Source organism: Passer domesticus, chromosome 10 (genome assembly GCF_036417665.1).
Source record: "Passer domesticus isolate bPasDom1 chromosome 10, bPasDom1.hap1, whole genome shotgun sequence".
In the NCBI taxonomy this organism is placed as follows: domain Eukaryota; kingdom Metazoa; phylum Chordata; class Aves; order Passeriformes; family Passeridae; genus Passer; species Passer domesticus.
The window spans coordinates 28,050,011-28,072,232 of NC_087483.1; the positions used below are offsets into that span (position 1 = coordinate 28,050,011).

Below are 22,222 nucleotides of genomic sequence, written 5' to 3' on the forward strand. Positions count from 1 at the left end.
GAGGGCGGCCCTAGAAAAGCCCAGGCTCACTGGGGTCACAGCAGATCTGCCCCAATGCAGCCTCTTCCCACTCATGGGGATACTTGGTGTCCCCTTATTTTGGTGCCCACTCTGGGGCTAGGGGACTTCACTTGGGCACTGGGGATGGGGGTGGCAGGCAGTAGGCTTGCAGGTCCCCACTGTCCCCTGCCAGCACAGCCCACCCCAGGCTGGTGTTTGGCCATAAACAGCTGCCTGGCAGGTGGCAAACCACTCTCCACCAGGCAGGCACTGTGTATCCCCCCATCAGCACAACAGCACCGACAGGGGCGACTTTCTCTGCTCGTGTGATGGTTCCTGTTTGCACCAGAGAGGAAAATGTGCTTCCTTTGGGAAATGCATTGCAGCCTGGGGGTGAACCCTCAGACCATGCTGGTTCCCTGGGTGCAGCGGGGTGACATCACCATTGAGGTTTCTTCTGTAGTCCTGAGGTTGCTGGCTGTTCTCCTGTCCCCAGCTCTGCTCCTGAATGGGCTTAGCCTGCGTGCAGGCATGGACACTGGTACAGAGCCAGCATCTACCCTCCAACTTCCTTGCCCACACAGTTTAGCAAGAGGTGAGGGTGCAGAACCTTCTGTCCCTCAGGCAAGGACCTGAGAATACAGACAGGTTCCTGGCACAGCATCACCCGGCACTCATCACTTCCCCCATAGCTGCTGCCCTCCTGGATCCCCCAGCATCCAGCAAGGGATGTGCAGTGTCCCACAGGAGTTTGGGAATGGTGTCAGGACCCCCTTTAGTGCCCTGCCACCAAAGGAGGCAGAGGAGCAGACTGGTGATGAGAGGTGTGGTGTCAGGGTTGGGCAGAACACACCAGCAGACTCGAGGACATGACACACAGTGGTCCCTAACACAGAAGCCATTGCTCCCACCCTCTCCACTTCCTCTCACACGAGACCTGGCTCCTGTCTTGAATTTCCCCTTTACATCCTGGAGCAGACTGTCTGAACCCCCACTTAGCAGGCAGAGGAGGGGCAGAGGAACAGCCTCCAGTTTCAGGCAACTTCCTGGCTCAGTGTCCTCAGCAGGTCCTCAGCACCCCTTTCCTTCTTGGGCCACCCAGGGATTGCACCCAGGATGTGCTGTCCTCAGCCTGGACCCAGCAGAGATCCCCTGGTGAAAGCAGGACACCTTCCCACCAGAAGCTCCTTCCCTGTGGGAGGGACCCTTGCTTCCAGGCTTCAGGAGCACAGATGTTTGTATGTTTGTTAGGATCCTGTACACAAAATAAATGCTGTGGAAAATCAGAGGAGAAGCGCTTTCATCCTTTCAAAATCACTTCCAAGGGCAGGTGTCTCACTCACACGCTCCTGCTGACTTGGGGAGGAGAGCAGCTGCTGTGTCCCACAGGGTTGGTGCTCACAGCAGGGACAGGCAGGGGGGACCTGTTTCCTCATGTCCCAGCGATGTCCCGGGGCTGAAGAGGAGCCAGGTGAGCCTTTTGCTTCACTCTTTCTTCTACATCACACAGGCAAAGCCCTTAAGCACAAGACTAAGCACCTGTTGTGGCCTGGGGAACTGGGGGGCCAAGGACAGGACCTGTCCCTTCTGAGCAGGGATGGGTGTAGGCAGGCATGCGAGGCTGGTGGAGGCTGCTTTGGCCCTGGTGGGACCATCAAAGCTCAGGGGAAAAAGCTGAGCTTTCTGAGAGCACTGTCTGTTCTTGTCATTACTGCAGGCCCCCAGCTGGGAACACAGCATCAGCTGGTCATGGGACTTGTCACCTCCAAGCTTCTGTCCCATCTCCAGCACTGTTCAGCAGCTCCACACTCTGCAGAGACCAGGAAGGGATGTGGGATGCTGTCAGGGCTGGAATGAAGGTGGTTGCTCCCCAGAGCCCGTGTACAAAAGGTGATGGGGATGTTTCTGGTGCAGGGTGCTGTGGGAATACCCCTTGGAGCTCCCCTGCCCAGGCCAAAGCACTCAGGCAGGTCCCTTCTTTCAGCAGATTACATGGTTCCCCAGGATGTGCTTTGTGCAGGGGACTGGGGAAGCAGGAAAATGCAGGGGTTGAGACCTCTGTGTGTATCATGCTGCTCCTACTTGTTCTCACAGACTGGCTGTGGGCCCACAGCTGTGACCAGAAAGCAGCACAGGGAGAGAACAGCCAGGACAAGCACAGTCCTGGCCATGCTGCAGCCTTGGAGGGGCTGATGGCTGCTGGGACCACCAGGGCCAGCCAGACTGTGTGTGCAGGTGTGGGAAGGTGAGGCAGCTCTGATGACACAGAGTGGGGCTGAAGGGGTGCAGGGAGGAGCTCTGGGGAATCTTAAAGTGAGGGGAAGCTTGGAAAAGGAGAAGGAGGAGGAAGGGGAGTTCTGCTGGGGGCCCATGCAGCCATCCACTTCCCCAGCTTTTGACATCCTGAAGCACAGCTCTCCTCACTCCCCTGCCCGGCAGCACCCATGGGACTGGAGCGACAGCTACGTGAGTCAGGGCTGGGTGTGGGGTCAGGGTGACCCTGCCTTTTGTGGCAGCATTAGTCACCACGCACTGGAGCCCCCAGCATCACTGCCTTCTTGCTGGCTCATACCCCACGACCTGCCCGAGTTTGCTTGATGTGACTCAGGACCAACCACACGGCCACTGGTCTGGCCCGGCCAGTCCTCCCAGGTGCCCGGGGCTGGGGCCTGGCAGAGCCCGGGGCAGCGGGTGAGTGCCAGCACCAGCACCCAGCCACGCTGCCCTCGCGTCAGTGGAAAGGCAGGACCTGGCTGCCTCCGGCCAGCCCTGGAGCATCCTTGCAGAGAGGCAGATCTTGCCTCTTCATCTTCCCCCCAGCGCCTGGCAGAGGGTGCCTCGGTCACAGCAGGGAGCAAGGAAGGGGTTGGAGCCTGCTCTGGACACCACCCCATGGGGCTGGAGCCTCATGCACGCTGCCTCCCACCCGCCACGGGGACCGGCCATGCGGGGGGACACCCTGTGACAGAGCTGGTATGGCCACAATGGGGGATCCCGGCCCTTGCATTGCCTTTGGCAAGGACAGCATGTCCCAAAAGGGCCAGGCTGCTGGCTGAGGCAGCAGGGAGGTGGCTGGATAGCACTGCCCAAGCACCTCCTTCAGGGCTGCTCCAGGGGCCTCCTGTGGGGAGGGGTGCACAGCCACAAGGATAGGTGGGAGGTGCTGGTGCCCATGTGGAGTGATCAGGGCATGAAGCCACCTCAGCAATCACTTTTCCTGCAGCTCTGCCCTCCAGGGGTATGCACAGGCAGATCCCCCTCCCTGGAGATGGAGGATGGCTGCTGCCTTTGTTACAGGATAAGTGATGGAGTGGAAGATGCTCGGATAAGGTGAGATGCTGGCAGTCAGAAACAGGACCAGGGGTGAGGGAGCCTCTGCTCTGCCCTTCTTCTGGGCTGGGGGAGCTAAGGGGTGCCCTGGTGTCAGGCAGCTCCCTGACGGCCTCCAGAGCCCAGTGCCCTCACAAACACTGCTTGGTGTGTGCAGGGCCAGCACAGCCAGTCCCACGATGCTGGAGTTATGTGGACAGAGCAGGTCCACCAGTGTTGGAGGGGGTCTGACAGGAAACGGAAGGACACAGAGCCCCCATGTTCATAGGCAGTGTCTCCAAGAGCGTGTCTGGGGTCCTTGTGCAGCCCATCTCCCCTCGAGAGATCACACCCCTATCTGCCTTAGGTCCCAACATCTTCCCTGCTTGAGTGCTCAGAGATGCTGCAGCAGAGCTGGCCTGGACAGCCCCCAGTCCCCATGTCCCCCGCTCCAGAGGCAGCCACTGCACACAGCGAGTCCCAGAAACAGGGCAGAGCCAGGAGGAGCTGGGCTGGGTCAGCAGAACCCGTGATGGGCAGGGATGAGCCAGGCCCTCCGGGGCAAGCTGGAGCTGATGTGTCCTCATGGCTGCCTGGGTGACATCTGCCACTGGGAAATGGAGTGAGGACAGGGCAGGACAGTTACAGGCAGCTCCCTGGAGGGAGCAGCAGAGCCTGGAGAAGGAGAGTTAGAGGCCTCCCGGGAGAGCAAGGCCGGGCAGGCAGGAGCCCTGGCCAGGACCCAGCTCTGCCGCTGGCCAGGCAGCCCCTGCTCAGCCACAGCAGCACAGCCACAGGAAAAGGGTTTGACACAGTCCTTGGGTGCCACTGCCCAAGCCTGACTGCTCAGCTTGGCTGAGCTGGTATCCAGGTTTCTCTTAGGACTTCTTTGCATTACTGCAAACTTTCCTAAAATGCTTCTTTTGGGGGAGCAAAAATATTCTATTTTTGGTCTCAGTCCAGAGAGATGTTCTTTTTGAAATTTGATTGAATTAATCTGTCCAGCTGTTTTCAACTTGGGAAATTGAAGGGAAAACTGCATTCTTCCCATTTGGAAAGAAAATGCTAAAAAAAAAAAACAAAAAACCCCCCAAAAACAGAGTCATTAACATTACAGGGGTCTGGGATTCTCTCTCGCTTTCTTTTTTTAAATCAAATTATTATAAACTTCCTCTTTTTCCCTTGGGAAGATCCTGCAAGTCTTGCAATGTAAACTGTCCAGTAGCAGGGATCTGGGCTACACACGCACATCTACAGCTACACTCCCCAGGCTCTCCAGCTACTTATTGCACCCACACAGCCACCCTTGTGCACGCCTGCCTTTCACCAGCCCCCCCAGAACAGAGTCCTGCTGACCACTGCCCACAAGAGCACGCGGATGGGAATCAGGGGGCTGTACACACTCACATACACACACTCACATACACACACACGTCCACCCCAAGCACAGCCACTTGCACCACCCAATGAACCTCCACGAGCCCCCACGCACAGCCACGTTCATAGAGCCACAGGATCATTTAGGTTGGAAAAGACCTCTGGGATCACCGAGCCCAACTGTAAACATCAAACTGCCAAGTTCCACTAAACCCTGTGCCCACTCCCGTGCTCCCCATGCATCTCTCCATCCCATCCCACCCCATTCCAACTCCCACATTCCCCATGCATCCTTCCATCCCACCCCATCCTATCCCATCCCATCCCATCCCGTCCCGTCCCGTCCCGTCTCGTCCCATCCCATCCCATCCCATCCCATCCCATCCCATCCCATCCCATCCCATCCCATCCCATCCCGTCCCGTCCCATCCCGTCCCATCCCATCCCATCCCATCCCATCCCATCCCATCCCATCCCATCCCATCCCATCCCATCCCATCCCATCCCATCCCATCCCGTCCCTTTCCCGGTGCCGTGCCGCAGCGCCCCCTGGCGGTCTCCTGCTGCCTCTCCGCGGGCCCCGCCCCGCATCCCGGGTTGCCATGGCGACAGCGGGGATGCTGCGCCCCCCGGCCGGGAGGGCTTGAGGGGTTCCGCAGGGTCCTGGGGGCCTGGATGGCTGCAGGACTTCTAGGACTCTGGGGGACTCCAGGGCACTTCTGGGGACACGGGGAGTGCCTGCCCTGCGGGACTGCTGGGGTGTGTCAGGAATCGGGGGTGAGGCCCTGTGGGATGGGGAGCTGTGGAGGTCTGGGGAGTTGGGAGATTTCCAGGGGGCTCTGCTGGCTGTTCAGCCCTCTCTAGAGCACTGGGCCAGTCCAGACCCTGACAGGCTACTGCAGCATTTGCCTGTTTCTGTGCTTCTCCTGGCTATCAAAGGAATGGTTTGCTTTGCCAGATCAGGAGCAGCAGGGAGGTGTGGTAAGGAGCTGTCAGCCCCCACAAGATTTGTCCCTTTTCCCCAGCTGGACAGAGAGCAAGACACACAGCCCAACTGTTTTTCACACCCACGAGAGGTTCACAGACACAGCACCGAGGTAACTCAGATGTGCAGAGGAGTTACCCCACAAGCACAGACCATGTGCTCCCCCTCCACATCTTCGGCTTCTGTCATCTCCATCCTTCAGGAGCTGTGATTTGGGGCAATGGCAGAGAGGACACAGGTTAGATACCTTACTCAAAAGTACTAAATGTCTTTCCAGGGGTTTATCCATTGCCACATCTTCAGAGCCATGTCCATGCAGCTCAGAGCAGGAAAGCAGCCCATTGTGGGGGAGCTGAGACAGAATCCAGAGCAGGAACTTGCTGAAGGCCGGAGCTCAGACTGAACATCTCACAGAGAGTTTCAGAATCCCTCTATAGATGGTCTCAGCTATGGTTCCAGAGGACAGCAGGGGTGACCTAAAGTTTCACAGGACCTGCCTGAACTGACCTCTCCTGACAGGCACTCCAGGCCATGGGGTGTGCTCAAGTGCATCCCCTTCAGAATGACCTGCAGAGCCTACAGAACAGCTCTGCACCTCTTCCAGCACACAGCTCCTGCAACTCTCCAGCTCCCTTCCTGGAGGACCATTCTGCACCCACACACGTCCTCCCTCTCCCAGACACACCTGAGGAAACATAATGTGACACACAAACATACTGTCACACATGGGGGCAGTGTCACTGTCACACACACTGGCTATTTGCTGTGTATTCATAGAGGTGCAGGAAAACACACAGGCCAACTTATTTACACACCCACGAGGGGCTCACACACACAGTGGTGGGTTATACAAGCTCACATGCACACGTATGAACAAGCATAAACATGCTACCTGTGCATGCACACACACCGAGCTGCTTGCATGCACAGGTGCCTTCACCAGCACCCACCCTACCCTGCTGACACCCACCCATGTGTTCCTTGGGTGGGCGTGGGGACAGGAGCTCCCGGGAGCCCTGCGTGCCTCCCTTCTCCCAGCACCACTGTGGCCAAGTCAGAAGGGAATTTCCAGCTGCAAAGCTGCAGCTAACAGATTTAGAGACTTCCTCCCCAGTGATTGCTGGGCCAAGTTAATGGTTCACCAGCACCCTGCTTCTCCTGCCCTTCCCTGCTGGCTGCCTGGGGCAGGGCAGGCGAGGAGGGACACCCGGGCGGGCATCTCCAGCACCCCAAGCAGCCCCCCTTGCCTTGCCCAGCACTGTGAGCTCTGCTTTTGCCCTGCCTGGCAGTACCCAGCACGTGGGGCATTGCCCGCTTCAGCCACCTCAGCTTAGAGCTCTCCTGAAGAGGGGAAAGCCCCCAGTGTGCAGCACGGCTGCAATGTGGAGGGCAGGCACGGGAGTGTGGCTCTCTCTGCCCAGGCTCTCTCCCACCCTGCTGACATCCCTCTGGGGGTCCCCAGCCCAGTGGGCATTGCCAGCTGAGCAGGCACTGCACACACACATTCCACTCTGCAGTTACCTAAACCCCCGTGCCGGGTAACCCTGGAGAAACCAGTTCCTGCGGCTCCTTGCAGCATGGGAGGGACCCCCTCAGAGATTCCTGGAGCCCCTGGAACAGAGGCTTGGCAGCTTGCCTTGCTGGGCAGCCAGGCAGGCTGCTCCTCACCCTGTGTTTGTCCATGAGGGGCACAGGCTGATCAGGTTATAAAGACATACATGCCTGGCACCCTGCCACCCAGGTGGGGTTGCACGTGGCCCATGGCATGCCAAGTGAATGCCTTGCATGCCACCAAGCCAACAGTGTCAGCGCTGTCCAGGGCTTCTGTGTGCCAGGCTCTGCAGCAGGGACTGCAGTGACATGGCTGGAGTGAAAAGAATACAGGGTCCCCTCAAGAAAGTCAGAGCACAAGAGCATAGTGCTAGAGCAGCTAGATGTACCTCTGGCATGAGGCATGAGTGGAGGCACCATGGACTGCAAACAGCCCAGGTCAGATGGGGGGGCAGGACACAAAGTGGCACCCCAAGCACCGACAGCTCTGGGTGATGGGAGGAGAGCACTCACTCACTGGAAGCAGCAGAGCAGGGCAGGAGAGTACTCATCCTCATCCACACACATCTCCAGGCTTGACAAGCACAGGGAAAAACAGAGGGTAGATAAAAAATGAGCTGGACTTCACCACAGGTCCCAGCAGGGCTAGGGGCTGGCAGGAGTGTGACAGATTGGGACTCACAGCTGGGGCAAGGCAGCTCTCTGGCTAATCCCATTCCAGTGCAGTGGTCAGCGCTTCCCAGCCCTCCCCAGGAAGCGCTGTGGCATACGGCTTTAAATAGCTTTATTAGTGAAAGCTCTGTGCCCACAGCTCCCACCACTGGGACCGTGGGTGTGCCAGGCAGCCAGAACTCCCCAGAGCGCAGAGCTGAGCTCACCCACGCTGACCCTGCCACCGGCTCCACCTGTCTCTGTCCCAGGGGGCCTTGTGAGCCTGGAGGTGGCCTCCCAAATTGTCCTCGGCTGACCCCAGGCTGTCAGATGCAGAGGCTGAGCTCCTGGCGGACGGAGCACTTGCGGCACTGCACCACGCAGCACCAGTGGAAGCGGCACAGGCAGTTCTCCTCCAGCACCACCGTCTCATCGCGGTGCCCTCTCCCGCAGCACAGCAGGTCGCAGCCGCTCGTGTCCATGGCTGTGCTGTTGCAGACACGGCCCCTGGTGCCCAGGGAGCCCGTCTTACGATTAGCCGAGCAGAAATCAGGTGAGTCGGCCGAGTAGATGAGGTCCTGTTTATCGGGAGGCTTGATGTTGTCGCCCACAGGGATGAGGGTTTTCCCGTCGTTGCCGCCCATCACCTTGAAAGCCCCATTGAAGCGCTCGAGCAGGCGATCCCCCACCTCGCGGAAATGGGGCATCTTCCGCCAGCAGGTCCGCAGGGTGCAGGAGCCCGACAGCCCGTGGCACTTGCACTCCGTCCTCATGTAGCTGCGCACCGCCTGAGGAAGAGACAGCCTCGCTCAGCCCCCGGCTCCCTCTGTCGCTGCCCAGCACCCCCAGCCACAACCCTGCCCTTGGGGCTGCCCTGGCCCGGAGAGGGGCTGGGCGTGGAGAGCGGCCCGGGGGGTTCCAAAGCACCTGCAAAGGACACCCAAAAGGTACCGGGTGATATTTCGGCCAAAGCTGGTGCAGGTACGTGGCCTGGGGACACTGAAGGTGGAGGGCTGGGCAGGGGCACAAGGCGTGCAGGGCACAGGGAGTGCAGGGGCCTTACCAAGCGCCCAGCTTCGTTGTTGTGCAGGTCGATAAGAGCTCGGATGTCATTTTTGCCTTTCTTGTTCTTGGCATCCATGAACTGCTGGGATTTCTCGTAGCCAAACTGCACATCATCGCCACAGCCCCCCCACTCCCAGGCGGTGCCCTCTGTGCCTGGCCCGGCCGTGGGCGAGGGGGGGGCCCGGCTCCGTGTCAGCTCACAGCCACACTGCAGCAGCTCGCCCATGCTGCAGGCCTGCGTGATGGCGTGGCTCACTCCCGCCGCCGTGATGGCGTACACGAAGGCTGTTTCACGGATATCTGCCGGAGAACGGACAGGGCTGGATGTGGGGTCAGCTCCAGCAGGCGAAGCACCACCCCCTGGCTGACATCCCAGGGGCTCAGACTCCCCGTTGTCCCCCTTCATATGTGTTCGGTGCTGCTCCCTGGGTGATGCACCCACCCTGGGACGGGCTGCCTGGAGCAGGAGATGCCTCTTGCAAGCAGAATTGAAGACTCTGGGGGATGGTCAGGCCCTGCCAGAGCTCCTGCACTCAGCTGTGAAGAGGCAGCAAATCTCCCACCTCCTCTTGCAAGTCTGGGTGCTGCCCCATGGGAAAGAGGGAAGCTCAGAGAGCAGAGGTTGTTCCCAGATGACCAGGTGGTACCCACAGCTTCCTCACACTACCCTGCAATATCCTCCAAGCAGTAAAAATCCCAACCCCAGCTCCAGACTGGCACCTGGAAGGGCACACTGCGAGGGATACCGAGGGTGCCACTCCCCCTCTGCAGGGCGCCAGTGATGAAGCTGTGCTCCTGCTCTCCCCCCATTACCCTCTTTGCCATGGGGAGCTGCCCGCCCCCCTCTCTCCACCGGCACAGCCTCCACCCTGCAGGATTATTTATTATTAGTATTTGCTCCTGTCTCTCTCTGCTCCGGGACACGAATTCCAAGCATCTTTCCCCTGCCCGGACCTGCCGCTCGCAGCCGCAGCCAGCGGGGGATTCTGGCAGCAGGGGTGCGGCGCGCTGCTCGGGGGGCTCCCGCGCTCCCCGCGCCTGCCAGCCCAGCTCCTGCCCACCCGAATGCCAGGGCAGGGCTGGCCCAGGGCGGTGGCCTGCAGGGGATTCCTGGCGAGGGAGGGGAAGGTGGGTTTGGGGGGTGTCCCATCCCTCCATCTTCGGTATTCCGACTTGGGGAGGCTGCAGGAAGAGGGATGCCAGCGCGCCCGTTCCTGAGCAGCTCCTCCAAAAGCCCACGCAGCACCTGCATCCCTCTGGTGTTAGCAGGGACTGGGCACACCAGTGCCTCTCTGGCAGGGCCACCAAGGGGGTACCACCCCCTCCCCAGGCCCTCCTGCCCCCGCAAGCCACCCGACCACCCGCCTGCTCCCACCTGGGGCTGGCAGAACCTCAGCAGACAGCCCAAAGCTGGCAGAGATCCCCATGCCACCCTGCCAGCCGGGCCCCGGGGGGATGCCGCTCCTCTGACAGTTCCTCCAGACACGTGGCTGCCCCCAGGCCAGCCTGCCATGGCATGCCACACCTGGCACAGGTGGCAGCAAGGGAAGAGGGGACAGCCATGACAGGGAGGCCATGGCCAGGAATGAGAGGTTTGCAGCATCCTTGGATAGAAAAGGATATTGGATGGAAGGTGGGAATCCCAAAAATGCTGATATACTTTGAGCAGTCCCTGCAGGCTTACAGGGAGGCTGGTACCTGCTGGCACCTCTGAGGGCTTCTAACACCCACCTTGTTGCTCTGGGAAACTCCACACCTCTAGCTGGGATGTCCCATGTCCTCAGAGTGCCAGGGACTCAAACTCACCACTACATTGCTTATCTCTAAGCACCTACGACATTGCTTATCTCTACCACCCCAGCAGTGAGGCTGGACCAGTGTGGTGGCTCCTGCAGCATCCCCGTGCTTGATGTACCTGTGCCTCCTCCAACACAGGGTGCTGCTGGGTACCCAGCAGCTCATCTGCCAGGACCTTCCACTCACCACCTGGCCTGGCCCTGCTTTCTGGCACCACCCCACTTCCAGAGCAGATCCCTGCCTGGCACAGATCCCACTGCCCTCACCACCAGTTTATGGTGAAAATAGGTGACTCCAGAGGCAGGAGAGTTCCCTTTGTGCCCTGACTCTCTGCCTGTTGACTGAATACACCTCCCTGTGCTGGGGGGAACCCACTTCTGCAAACCAGCTTTTTTAATGAGCCTATCCCCCTCCCATGGGCCACTGTCACCCTTGAGGCTCCAGCTCTGACCCCCACTGGTATCTGCAGTCAGTTGGGTGCCCAGAGCACCCTGCCCTCTCCAATCCCCCCAGGGATGCCACCTTCACCCCCCTGCATGGCCCATGGACATATCCACTTTGCCTTGGACTGGCCATGCACCAACAGATATGATGGCTGAGGAGACTGGGGCTTGCTCCAGCATCTTCATCTGCCATAGCACAGGAACCAACAAGGGAAGAGGGGCAGGACTAAACTCACCTCCCACTAAGTGATCCTACCAGCCCAAGGTGTTTCAAGAACCCCTCTTGCTTGGAGCACCATCCACTCCCAGGTCCTCTCCCTGAGGATCATGGCAGGGCTTTCCCATCCCTTACAGACTCACGGGTGCCCTCTTGCTCTGCCCCTGCTCTGATTTTGCTGCAGCTGGGCCTGGTTTGGACCGCTGTATCCACTGTCGAGACCTGCACATACCTTCCTGCCACCCAGCCCTGCTCCTCAGGGTGACACCAGGCTGCCCATCCAGGGACAGGGACAGGGACAGGAGACAAACACTCCTCTCCTCTGCTCCCTGCAAGGCCAGGAGGAGGATGTGAAGGGCACCCAGGGGTGAGGGGCAGCTCCCAGCGGCTGCACGCTGCCTCCCAGCCGGGCCCCTTCCCACAGCACACCCTGGGGTCCTGGGGGAGCAGTAAATCACTGCCAGACGAGGGTGCATTCTTGGGCTTCATGAAGCCCCGCACTGTCTGGGAGCATTGGTAATTGCTTCATTACAACACAGGGAGACATGTCCCGGCAGTAAAACCTCAGCGTGACTGCACCGGGGAGCACTGAGCAACCCCTACACACACACAGACACACAGACACAGACACACAGACACAGACACACACACAGCTTTGCACGCCAGGACTCTGCTCCAGGAGTCCCGGGGAGGCGCTTCACCAGGCTGGGGTCTCTTTGGGAAATGGGAAGCCGAGGAAGCACTGGCCTTACCCTGCTGCAGGATCTTGCCGAAGTACTTGCTGTGGCTGGTGCAGTTCCAGCGGCGGAAGCGGAATTGGTACTGGCACTCCCGGACGCCCAGCTTGGTGCCCTTGGCCACCTCCTGCACGATCTCTGGCTCCAGCTGGCACAGCTCTGCCTGCTTCCCCGCCAGCCGCTTCGTCTTGCGGCAGATGCTGTTGGGGTCCATGACCAGGGGGCTCCCCACTGCCCTGCAGGAGGGGACAGCGAGCAGAGCAAAACCAGCACCCAAGCCCAGGAGAGACCAGGCTGTGGATGGGACAGGACCAGACCTACCCCCAGGGATGGGGCAAGGCTGCGGGGCAGTGCCAGCTCCATGCTGGGCCCGGCTGACAAAGGGACAAAGAGACATATGCAGTGGGGTTGGGACAACAGGTATGGGTGGCTCACCCTTGCCATGTCCATCCACTGGGGAACTGGGGGGATCTCCTACTGTGGGATAGGCTATAGGATGATGCTGCCACGTACCACTCTACATCCTTGTGACACCCATGGGGGTGATGGTGGTGTCCCCAAAGGGGATGGCAGGAATACTGTGCTACTCAGCATCTGCTCTTTGGGGCTGGCACTGACCTAACCCAGCCCTGGCACTGCCATGTGACTGATGCCCGGTGCAGCTGCGTCTCCCAGAGCTGTGGACACAGCAAGGAGCCCAGCCAGCACGCTTGGTGTGTCTCCCCCTCTCCACGGGTTCTCACTGCTTTGCCCCATGGGAGACTAGAAGAGTGACCTTGCCTCTGATAAAGCCCCTCGGCTGCTGGCCAGGATCCTGTACTCACCTCCCCAAATCCAGGCACTGACTCCAGGGAACGGAGCTGCAGGCGGGTGCGGGAGTGCAAGGGAGGGATGCAGGTGGCATTGCCAGCTTTGCCAATGCCAGGGAGGGAGGGCAAGTCTTGGCTGGGCCCACGTCAGAGGCAGCTCCTCCTTGCCAGCACAGCTGGCGTGAGGTGCCTGACTCCCTGGCCCTGAAGGCAAAGTCTGAGCACGCTGCTGTGCTCCCTGGGGTGCCACGGGCTACAGAAACCCCTGTGCTTTCCCCACACATTTTGCCCGCAGTGCCCTCCGCGGCACAGCTGGCGCAGCTGTGCAGCCCTGCAGCACCCTGCCTCGTGCTGGCACGGGCCATGTGCCAGCTCTGCCACCGGCAGCTCCGGGGCCGTGGGCCACACGAATGCAGCACACCCTCAACTCAGCCCACCCTTGCCTCCAGCGCTGCTCCTGTGGGCTCAGAGCTCATCCTGCTCAACAGCAGGATTTTCATGGCCACGGATGCCCACGGAACCTGAGGGCTGGACCCAGCACACCCCAGGACCAGGACATGCCTGATATTGGGAGGTTACATTCCCTGGGATTCCCTGCGGAGCCGTGCTTGGGCGGCCCGTGATGCCTTCAGCCCCACTCACTGGGGAGCATCAGCTGCACAGCTTCCAAACCCAGAGCTTTATAGTCTGGCCAAGCCCCAGGGGCTCAAAAATCACAAGCTGAATCTCAGTGTTTAACTGTGTTCTGGGTTTCCTTTTCACTCCTGTGCAGCTGGGGGGCTGTGTTTGGGACACCAGGCTGCAGTAATCTGCTTGCAATCCTGTCCCCAGTGCAAACCCCCTCCAAGCCCCTTGTCTGAAGCTCAAAGCCCTGCCAGGATCCCCCTGATTCATGTCAGCTCCCCAGCTGCCTGGATCTCCTGCCTACCAGACCCCAGCTGGGCTTGGAGAGGACGTGCCCTCTCACACAGCCTGGAAAAGGAGCCCTTATGCTTTGGCTGGAGGTTTAAAGGTTAAACAGCTCAACAGAGAGGCATAGCCTGGAAAGGGAACTTCCAGCAGGGAAACTGAGGCAAGCCCACGCTCCTGCCGGGAAGAACCCATCTCCCTTTGCTCCCGGCAGCTCAGCTTCCCTTTGCTGCATGATTCACGTGGAGCTCTGCAAAGGGATGGGGCAGCTAGGGAAGCATCGCAGAGCTTGCCTGGCACAGGTCCTCCACAGATGGGGAAACTGAGACCCACGTGGAAAGTGACCAGAAAATCTGTCCAGACCCATGCCACGATGACCACACAGGGATCCAAGCCTCCACGTTGGTCTCCAAGCTTGCTGTCCTTTGTGACCACAGCGGGATGGCGGAGGTTTGGCTGCCTCCGCCGGTGGCGTGGGGAAGAGGGGGAGCCGAGATGGGACTTTCATTAAGAGACGACTCTTTGTACTCATATAAAAACGATGCGCCAGCCCCCGGGGCCGTCAGATCAAATACTGAACTGTGGCTCACCCCAGCCCGCTGGATCAGGCCAGGAAGAAGAGCTCAGCCCCGCGGGTCCGGGGGTGACGGGCGGCCCAGCGGCACCGCGGGGGTCCCCACCCCTGGTCCAGGCGGCAGCAGGGCTGGCAGGAGAGCGCAGGAGCTTTCTGTCCCTGCCGGCGAGGCGTGGGGTGGGCTGCCTGAGTCCAAAGCGACATTAATTTCCGCTGGGCTCCACTTTCTGGCACCGGGAGGCCGCCGGGAGCCCAAGAGCTGTTTTGCTTTGGAGGGTTTAGAGGTGGGGGGAGAATGGGGGGAGACAAGGGCAAGAAAAATGCTGCCAAACTGCTACCACTTTGGCAAGGGCTCCGGCGCAGGGCCCAGATCTGCCTGAGCTTGTCCCGCTCCAAGGCCTCCCGCATCTACAATTAAGGTGCCCCACCTCTGCTGCCGGGCACTCCTCCCCCTGCCCTGGTGAGGGAACAGGGTCGCCAGCCCGGCTCCCCGCAGCTCGCCTGGGGCACCCCGGCCCCACCAGGCTCAGCAGCACAGCAGCATCCCTGCCACCTGCCCCCGGCACCCTTCACTGGCTGCCAGAGCTGCTGCTGGGGGGCTCTGGCTTGCCCCAAAAGCCAGTGGGATGGTGAGCCCCACTATCCAACCTCCCAGCAGCCCTGTGTAAGGGAAACAACCCCCACTGCTGGAAGGGGAGACCGAGGAACAGAAAAGGGGCTGCAAAGCTCTGCCCACTTGCTGCTGTCACCCCTTAGGCTGCCACAGCCCCAGCCTGAGCCCAGTCCCAGTGACGCACGTCAAACAGGAGTCACCGAGTCGCTCTGGATGCTGTGCCTGCTGCAGCAGAGACGAGGGTTCCCAAGAGCCATAATCACCATTTTTTCACAGCTCTGCTCATGGTCATAGAACTTCCAGCACGTCCCAGTCTCATTCCCAGCCAAAATCATGGACCAAGGAGCCTGGGCCAAGTCACATCTTCTCCTTGGGCATGGGGATGATGTGGAGCAGGACTTCTGGCCCCTGCCAGCAGACCATTATGGAGGGGACCCAGCGGGGTCCTGGTTTGCAGGAAGCCAAGGCAGTGAGGCTGGTAGAACTATGCAGTGAGGAGGAGGACAGTCAGCTTTCAAAAGTCACACCTGCAGGAGAGCAATGGTTGGGCCATGCCAGCTCCATGTGGGATCTGACAGGCCTGCACCCATTGAGTGCTGCTGCCTGGGCACTCCCTTGGGCAAGGGGACTCTGCTCTAGGGTAGTAAGGCTGTGTCCTGCCTCTGTCCCAGCCTCTGGAAGCCTTCAGCAGGGTGATGTAGGTATCAGGGTACCCAGGTCATCACTCTGAACCCACAGGTACTTCTGCACCCACATGGAGAGGTGAGAACTGCAGGGTGACAGCCCTGGAGAACTGACCCCATCCCTGGGGACACAGGTCACCTCACGCCCCACACAATGATGTCACACTGCGTGACAGCCTACAGGTCAAACCCAAAGGGTCTCTTTCCAAGCTGTGCAAACAGGGCAGGGGGACCCATAGGTGAATTTTCACCCATCCAGCCTTCCCAGAGCCCATGCAGGCAGGTGGCTCAGCCAGGGCCATGAGTGGGTGCTGCCACTAACCGGGGCAGCTGGGTGTGGAGGCAGAGCAGGAGGCCCGTGCAGGTGTGGTGAGTAAGCAGCAAGTCACTGCCCTGGGGGGCACAGCCAGGCTTGGCTGCCGAGCAGCACCCGGGGCACTGAGGGAGCAGGAAATGCCATGGGCTGGGAAGAGAAGGGGGACCCCATTCCCTGCCCTCCTCCTCACATCTCCTTGGTCAGGATGTCACGCAAACAGCCGGGAAGCTCCCTAAAGGACAGAGGCTTTGGCATGGCATTGCATCGACCCATGGACCTGCTGGCTGCAGGGTCATCCTGAGGCCAGGCTGTCGTGAGCAGGAGCTGCCCAAACTTGTGCTGTGGCTACCGGGGGGATGGGGGGAGCATTCACCTGCAGGGATGGTGGTCCTAAAGCCATGTCCAAACCCGGGAAGGTCTGGGATAAGAAGAAAGAAGTCCACCCACTTGTGGTCACTGCGTCCTTCTGGGTGCTGACAGAGGCTGGAGCTGGAGTAGCATGAGGGCTTGGCTAGTTCATGCCCAGATGTGGGTGCCACATGCTGTGGGAGGACCCTGCAAAGCCTGAGCAGATGTCAGGGTGTGCCCAGTAGCCTCCTGCACGAGGGGGGTTTGAAGGGCTCAAGGTTCTGATGCAAAGGCCAGACAAATCCTCCCACCAGAGGCATGTGTAGGGCATGGCCTGGGAGCATGGGTGTCACCATGGGAGAGTGGATGTTACCAGGAGCAGGGACAAGTTCAGCTGCCTTTGTGGGAGAAAACAAGTCGCCCAATGCTGGAGCCAGCAGTCATCTCGAAGGGTGCAAGAGAAACATTGTCCCTTCAAAAAACCCAGCAAGTCAGCAGCTGCCCCAGCAAGGGCACAGGGAGATGGCATCAGGCAGGGGCTCTCCCAGTGGGAGACTCCTTTCTGCCCATATGGTGCTGCTCCAGGAGGAAGGCACGCTGGGGAAGGCTGGGCAGTCGTGGGGCAGCAGCTGTGGGTCAGCAAGCCCAGGGGTGACTCACAAGGCTCACCCCAAGGCACGCAGGCAGGGCCCTCGAGCTCAGCAGCCTGCCCTTACAGGCTCCAGCCTTGCAGCGTGGGAGCTGGGCAGGGCAGGGAAAGGGAAGGACAGACCAGGCTGTGTGCTTGAGGGACATGGGAATGGGACCCCCTCAAGCAAGGGAACAGGCACAGGGGCTGGTGGAGAGGTTGTCTCTGAGCACCTCTGAGGAAAAGCTGGAGGTGCACTGCCCTTGTCATGGATGGGAAGGGGATGGAGGGCAGTGTCCGTCCCTCTGGGCCCCCTCAGACCCACAGCTGGAGCGGAGCACATTTCAGCTGGGATGATTTTCTCCCTTGCTTTCTTTTCCATCTCCCAGCTGCTCTCAGCCAGGCCCATGGAGAGCCAACAGGCACCAGGGAAGGTGGTTTTGCTTGCCCCCATCCCCAGAGTGCCTCTGCACTCCTGCGAGCACAGCCCGACTGCAAACCGGCTTGGCTGAAATCCTGCCCTGAACCTGCCTGGGGCTCCACAGACTCTGAGTGTGCCTGCTCTGTATCTCTGCAGCCTCTGGGCCAGCCCAGGAGCCCCAGGCAGTCCCTACCTCTCCTGCTCAAGGAGAAATCACTGTTGCACAAGGAGCTGAGCAAGAAATGTGTAAAGAATAGGGGAGGAGGAAGAAAGAGGCTTTATGGAGCTGCTGGGAGCAAGGAGAGCCTACTCCCTGCAGCTTGCACTAATCAAGGTGCCAGCACATGAGCAACATATCTTCCATTGGCACTGACCACAGCCTGCTCCCTTTTGCCATGGAAAGGTCTGTGTCTCCAGTGAGCTCGCTGGGGACATCCTAACACAGTGAGGATGCTCCCTCAGGCTACAGTGTCACTAGCAAGATGCCAGTGCTTGTACATCACACCTAAATCTTTTTCCATAGATGCAAACATGTGCCAGGATCCCAATGGGCACAGTTACCACCTGTGAGTGGCCTGGGCTGGGACTGTGCCTCTTGAGATCCAGCCCAGCTACAGCCCTCTCACAAATTAGGTCATCAGTGGGGGAAAATGCTGGCTTAAACAGGAAACCCCTGTATCTCCCCCACCACACAGATGTTGCACTCGGGGGTGGGATGGGAAAGTTGTAAAGACATTTCTTACTTGGCCAGGGGAAAATGCCTCCTTGGCTAAGCACCCACAAGTGCCCAGTGATGCACACACAAAGGTGTGCCACCAAAGTCCCCATGCATCAGCGACAGTGACAGCAAGGAACAGCTCCATCAATGCCACCAGCCCTGGTGCTTCCAGGAGCTCTGGCACAAGACACAGCTGCTCCCCTGAACCCCTCCACCAACAGCAAAACCCACAGGCACCAGTGCTACCCAGACCAGGGAGAGGGGACCAGGACCAGGACAGGCACATGGGGAGATGCCTGTCATGAGTGCCCAGACTCCTCTGCCCCACACAGGAAGGGCTCCCCAAGATGATCTCAGCCGGGGGCCAAAACACCAAACTGAGAGAAGCAGTTCATGAATCACCCAGCTGCTCCTGTGCCCTGTCCCAGGAAGCCTGGCATGTCTGTTTGGTGCTGGTGGCCTCATCCACCCACCACCTCACCCCAGCTCCATGGCTCCAGAGTGAAGCAGAGTGTGAGCTGGTGATCCCCCTGAAGCCACTCCACTGCCCTGTGCACTTGCTGTGCATCAGGCAGCTGAGTTATTATTCTTAAAATAAAGGTCCCTTTTCTTCTTCTTTTTTTAAAAGAAGAAAAAACAAGTTTGACCCCTTGCCCTCCTCTGCCAAATCCTGCTAATCTCCTGAAGTCACTGCTGCCTGTGCACACATGGCACCAGCAGGACCCAGACTCCATGGTGAGATGCAGTTCTGAGCACCTGGGGCAAGGGGCACTGGTAGCCCAGCACCCTGCCCTGGCCGGTGCTGTCTGCCTGCCCCTGAAATGAAGGCAAAATGAGCTTCTGCTTCACCTTTATCTGCTCCAGTCATGGGCAGATGTCCTCAAAGCTGGAGTACAGGGCATGAACTTGGAGATATTGATGAGGATGGGGCAGAGAAAGCATGGACAGCTGAAGGGACAGCTGTGTGTGTGTGTCTGAGAACTAGCCAGGGAGAAACAGCGGGTCTCAGGCAGCAGGAGGGCATATGCCCTGCAATGGCACAGCTCCCCTGAGGTGGGTGGCATGGGGCATGGAGACCCTCCACAAGCACCCTGCCTTGGCCAGGGCTTGCCCTTCCCTATTCTCCCCTCCTCTAGCAAAAAAACCCAAGGCAAGTCCCTCTCAGCCCCATGCTAAACCCTTGCCTGGCAAAAAAACACAGCACTTGGGCTCCAGGGACAAACTCTCAGCTGATGTACAACTGACTAACAGCACCATTTACACTCACAAAGGCTCCCAGTGCAGCCCTGGAGCCAGGGCTAGCAGAGGGAATGGAGATGTGGAATAAATCACTGGTGGGCAGGCAGGGGACCGTGAGGGGAAAGGCTTATGGAGAGCTTTATTTTAGGGGTCAAAAGAGTGTGACAATGTGGAGACGAATAGCCTCAGATAATGAATGATAGCCCGGACGGCACGCCGGGGAGCTGGAATCTAAGCACTTAAAACCGGATAAAGACAGGCTGGGTGAAATTCTTAATAGATTTAAATAGTTCATGTTTCGACAGATACCTGGGCTTTCCAAGGCTGGGTCCCAGTTCTGTAATGAATCCCCCACCCCCTCTGGTATCCTGCAAGGCACCGTCTCTGCCTTTGATGAGGGCACCATTACAAATAGGGGTTTTGTCCCTGCTGTGTCCGGGCCACCATTCAGGGGGGACACTGTAGGGACCCTCAGGCTTTTAATTAAATCTGACTTATTGGAGGGGTCTGGAAGCCACTAAGCCCCCTTGCCCGCCCCTCAGGCATACAAGCTTCCCAGGCAGGAGGCTGGGGGTGCGGGGAGGCAGAGTGCAACTCTCAGCACAGGACCTGTGCACCCTGTACTCCTGGGGATCCCCCGGTCTGCTGCCTCCAGCACACTCGTGTGCCCAAACCCTGGCAGTATGCGGGTGCCCCAGTCTGGATCAGGACAGCCAGCGAGCAGCAGTTCCAACCCAAGTGGTGCCTGGGTGCAGGGGACTCTTTTGTCCCCCGGCTGGGGGGGACAGCCCCCGGAGATCGAGATACCCTGCGCGCCCTCCTGCTCACCCCCCCGGGATGTCCTACTCACCACCAGAGCCCGATGATGTTAGCGGGGCAGAGGAGGATGAAGAAGAGCCCCAGCTGGGTCCGGGAGGAAGGCAGCATCCTGCCAGGACTGAGGAAAGCGTCGAACTCGCTCCACGCCGCCGGCCGGGAGCCGGGCAGCCCCGAGGTCCGGCCGGGGCCCCGGCGGGTGCGTGCCCGCTGTGTCCTCCGCCGGGCCGGGCCGGGCCGGGCCGGGCCGGGCAGGCAGCGCGGCCGGCGGGGCCGTCCGGGCCGGGCTGGGCTGGGCCGGGCTGGGCAGGCACCTCCGGCGGCTGGAGCGCGGCGCGGAGGCTGCTCCGGAGAAGGAGGAGGGACGGGGCTGCGAAAGCATCTGCTCCGACAGGGAAACCGGAGCCCGGGGGACGGACAGGGCGGGCCGGGCGGGGGGACTCCCGGGTGCCAGGCTTCGTTCCCAGCGCAGAGCCACGGACACGATGTGGGCACGGGCACCCTCCGGTAGAGGAGCGTGGCCGCAGCCCGTCTGGCCCCGCGTCCCGCCGCCGCGCTTGAATGTGCAGCCCTTTTTGCGGATCCGGCTGGCACAGCTCTGCCCCCGAAGCCCCGGGACCTGCTGCGGACCCGCCTGGCACGGACCTGCCTGGCACAGCCCTGCTTGGCACAGCCCTGCCCGGCTCCACACGGGTCCTGCCGCAGCCCTGTCAAACCCGACCTGGCCTCGAGGTGTCCCCGACACCTTCCTGTCACGCTCTTGCCCGACCCTGACACTCCTGGCATGGCCTTGCCCAAACCTGGTGCCCTGTGTTGCCCCCAGCACAGCCCTGCCCTGCCCCTGTCCCTGGCTGGGCTCGCCTGGCACAACCCTGGCTCCATGACCCTGCCTGTCCTCAGACCAGTCTGTCCCACCTGGGAAAGCAGGAGGAGTGACCCCTCACAAGCATCTCCCGACACAGCTCCAACACTGGAGAGACACACCTGGGGCAGAGGGACATGCAGGAGAATGATGGAGCCGGCCCTAGGAGCAAGGAGAACCAGGAGACCAGGAGAAGAGTGTAGTGAGGGACATCTTGTTGATGGTGATTCCATTTCAGGGGCAGCCGGGACCCAGAATGGACACAGTTCCCAGCACCAGATCACAACGGGAGGAGCAGCAGGAGCTGCCTGGGGCAGGAGGAAGCTGACATGCCCAGAAGGTACCAGGAGGCCACACAAGGGCTGTGCCGCTGGGGACAGGAGGAGCCCACAGCCTGCCACACCAATTCTCCCCACAGAGAAGCCTCAGGAATGGTTTTCCAGAGCTCAGTCCAGTGCTCTGCCTCTCTGATTCCTGTTGTACCATTTATGGCTCCCAGCAGAGGTGGGGGATGCGGCTCCCAGCCCTGCAGCATCTGGGGCATGGATCCTGGGAGAGGATCTACCCTGGGGGAGTCTCACCTGCTCTCTGTACCCAGCTCCATGGAGCAAGCAGCCAGCCCACTGGGTTTCCCAAGGGAAAAGGAGGTGTCTTCCACTCGTGATGGGCAAAGCAGAGCACCCTTGCTGCTGGTGATCACCCCTCGTCCAGCAGCTATTTGTGCTCTGGCCCCCCTCATGGCCTCCCATACCCTGCCCATCTCAAGCCCCTGGCTTGCCCGTAAGTGTTCCCCTTGCCTTGATCACCAGTGGGTTCATCCCTTCACCTGGGCACTGCTAACAGCATTGGTGGTGAATGACTCGGGCTTTATCTGCAGCTTTCCCTGCCCTCCCACGCAGCAAATGGCTCCTGGTCTGCACCCTTGGCGTGGTGACTAGGACTGAGCTGCCCCGGCCACAGCAGGGGACATGGGGACAGCGTGGCGATTTCCAGCCCAAACACCCCAGCGCCCAGCAGCCAATACTTTCCCAGGGAGACGGGCTCAGTCCCTGAGCTGGGCACTGCCTCTGGGCTGCCGCACCATGCCCTGTCCCTGTTGCCTTTTGCCTTCACCCCCCAGCCTCCACGCTAGCTGTCCTACAGGGACCCCGTCG

The 22,222-nt window shown here is 60.0% G+C and overlaps 1 protein-coding gene across 2 annotated transcripts; it reads right to left on the minus strand.

Moving 5' to 3' along the window:
- Window positions 1-7,989: 7,989 nt before the first annotated feature.
- WNT6 (Wnt family member 6) lies at window positions 7,990-20,444 on the minus strand. 2 transcript variants are annotated; one of them, XM_064434841.1, is made up of 4 exons: window positions 20,241-20,444; window positions 12,148-12,368; window positions 8,937-9,238; window positions 7,990-8,661 (listed from the first exon to the last, which is right to left on the minus strand). In XM_064434841.1, exons 1-4 carry the CDS (start codon window positions 20,315-20,317, stop codon window positions 8,200-8,202), a joined length of 1,062 nt encoding a protein of 353 aa, XP_064290911.1. In that variant the 5' UTR covers window positions 20,318-20,444; the 3' UTR covers window positions 7,990-8,199. The 2 variants fall into 2 exon arrangements, with proteins under 2 accessions (XP_064290911.1, XP_064290912.1); XM_064434842.1 differs by having other exon boundaries at window positions 12,148-12,363; window positions 20,241-20,373.
- Between the last annotated feature and the right edge of the window lie 1,778 nt (window positions 20,445-22,222).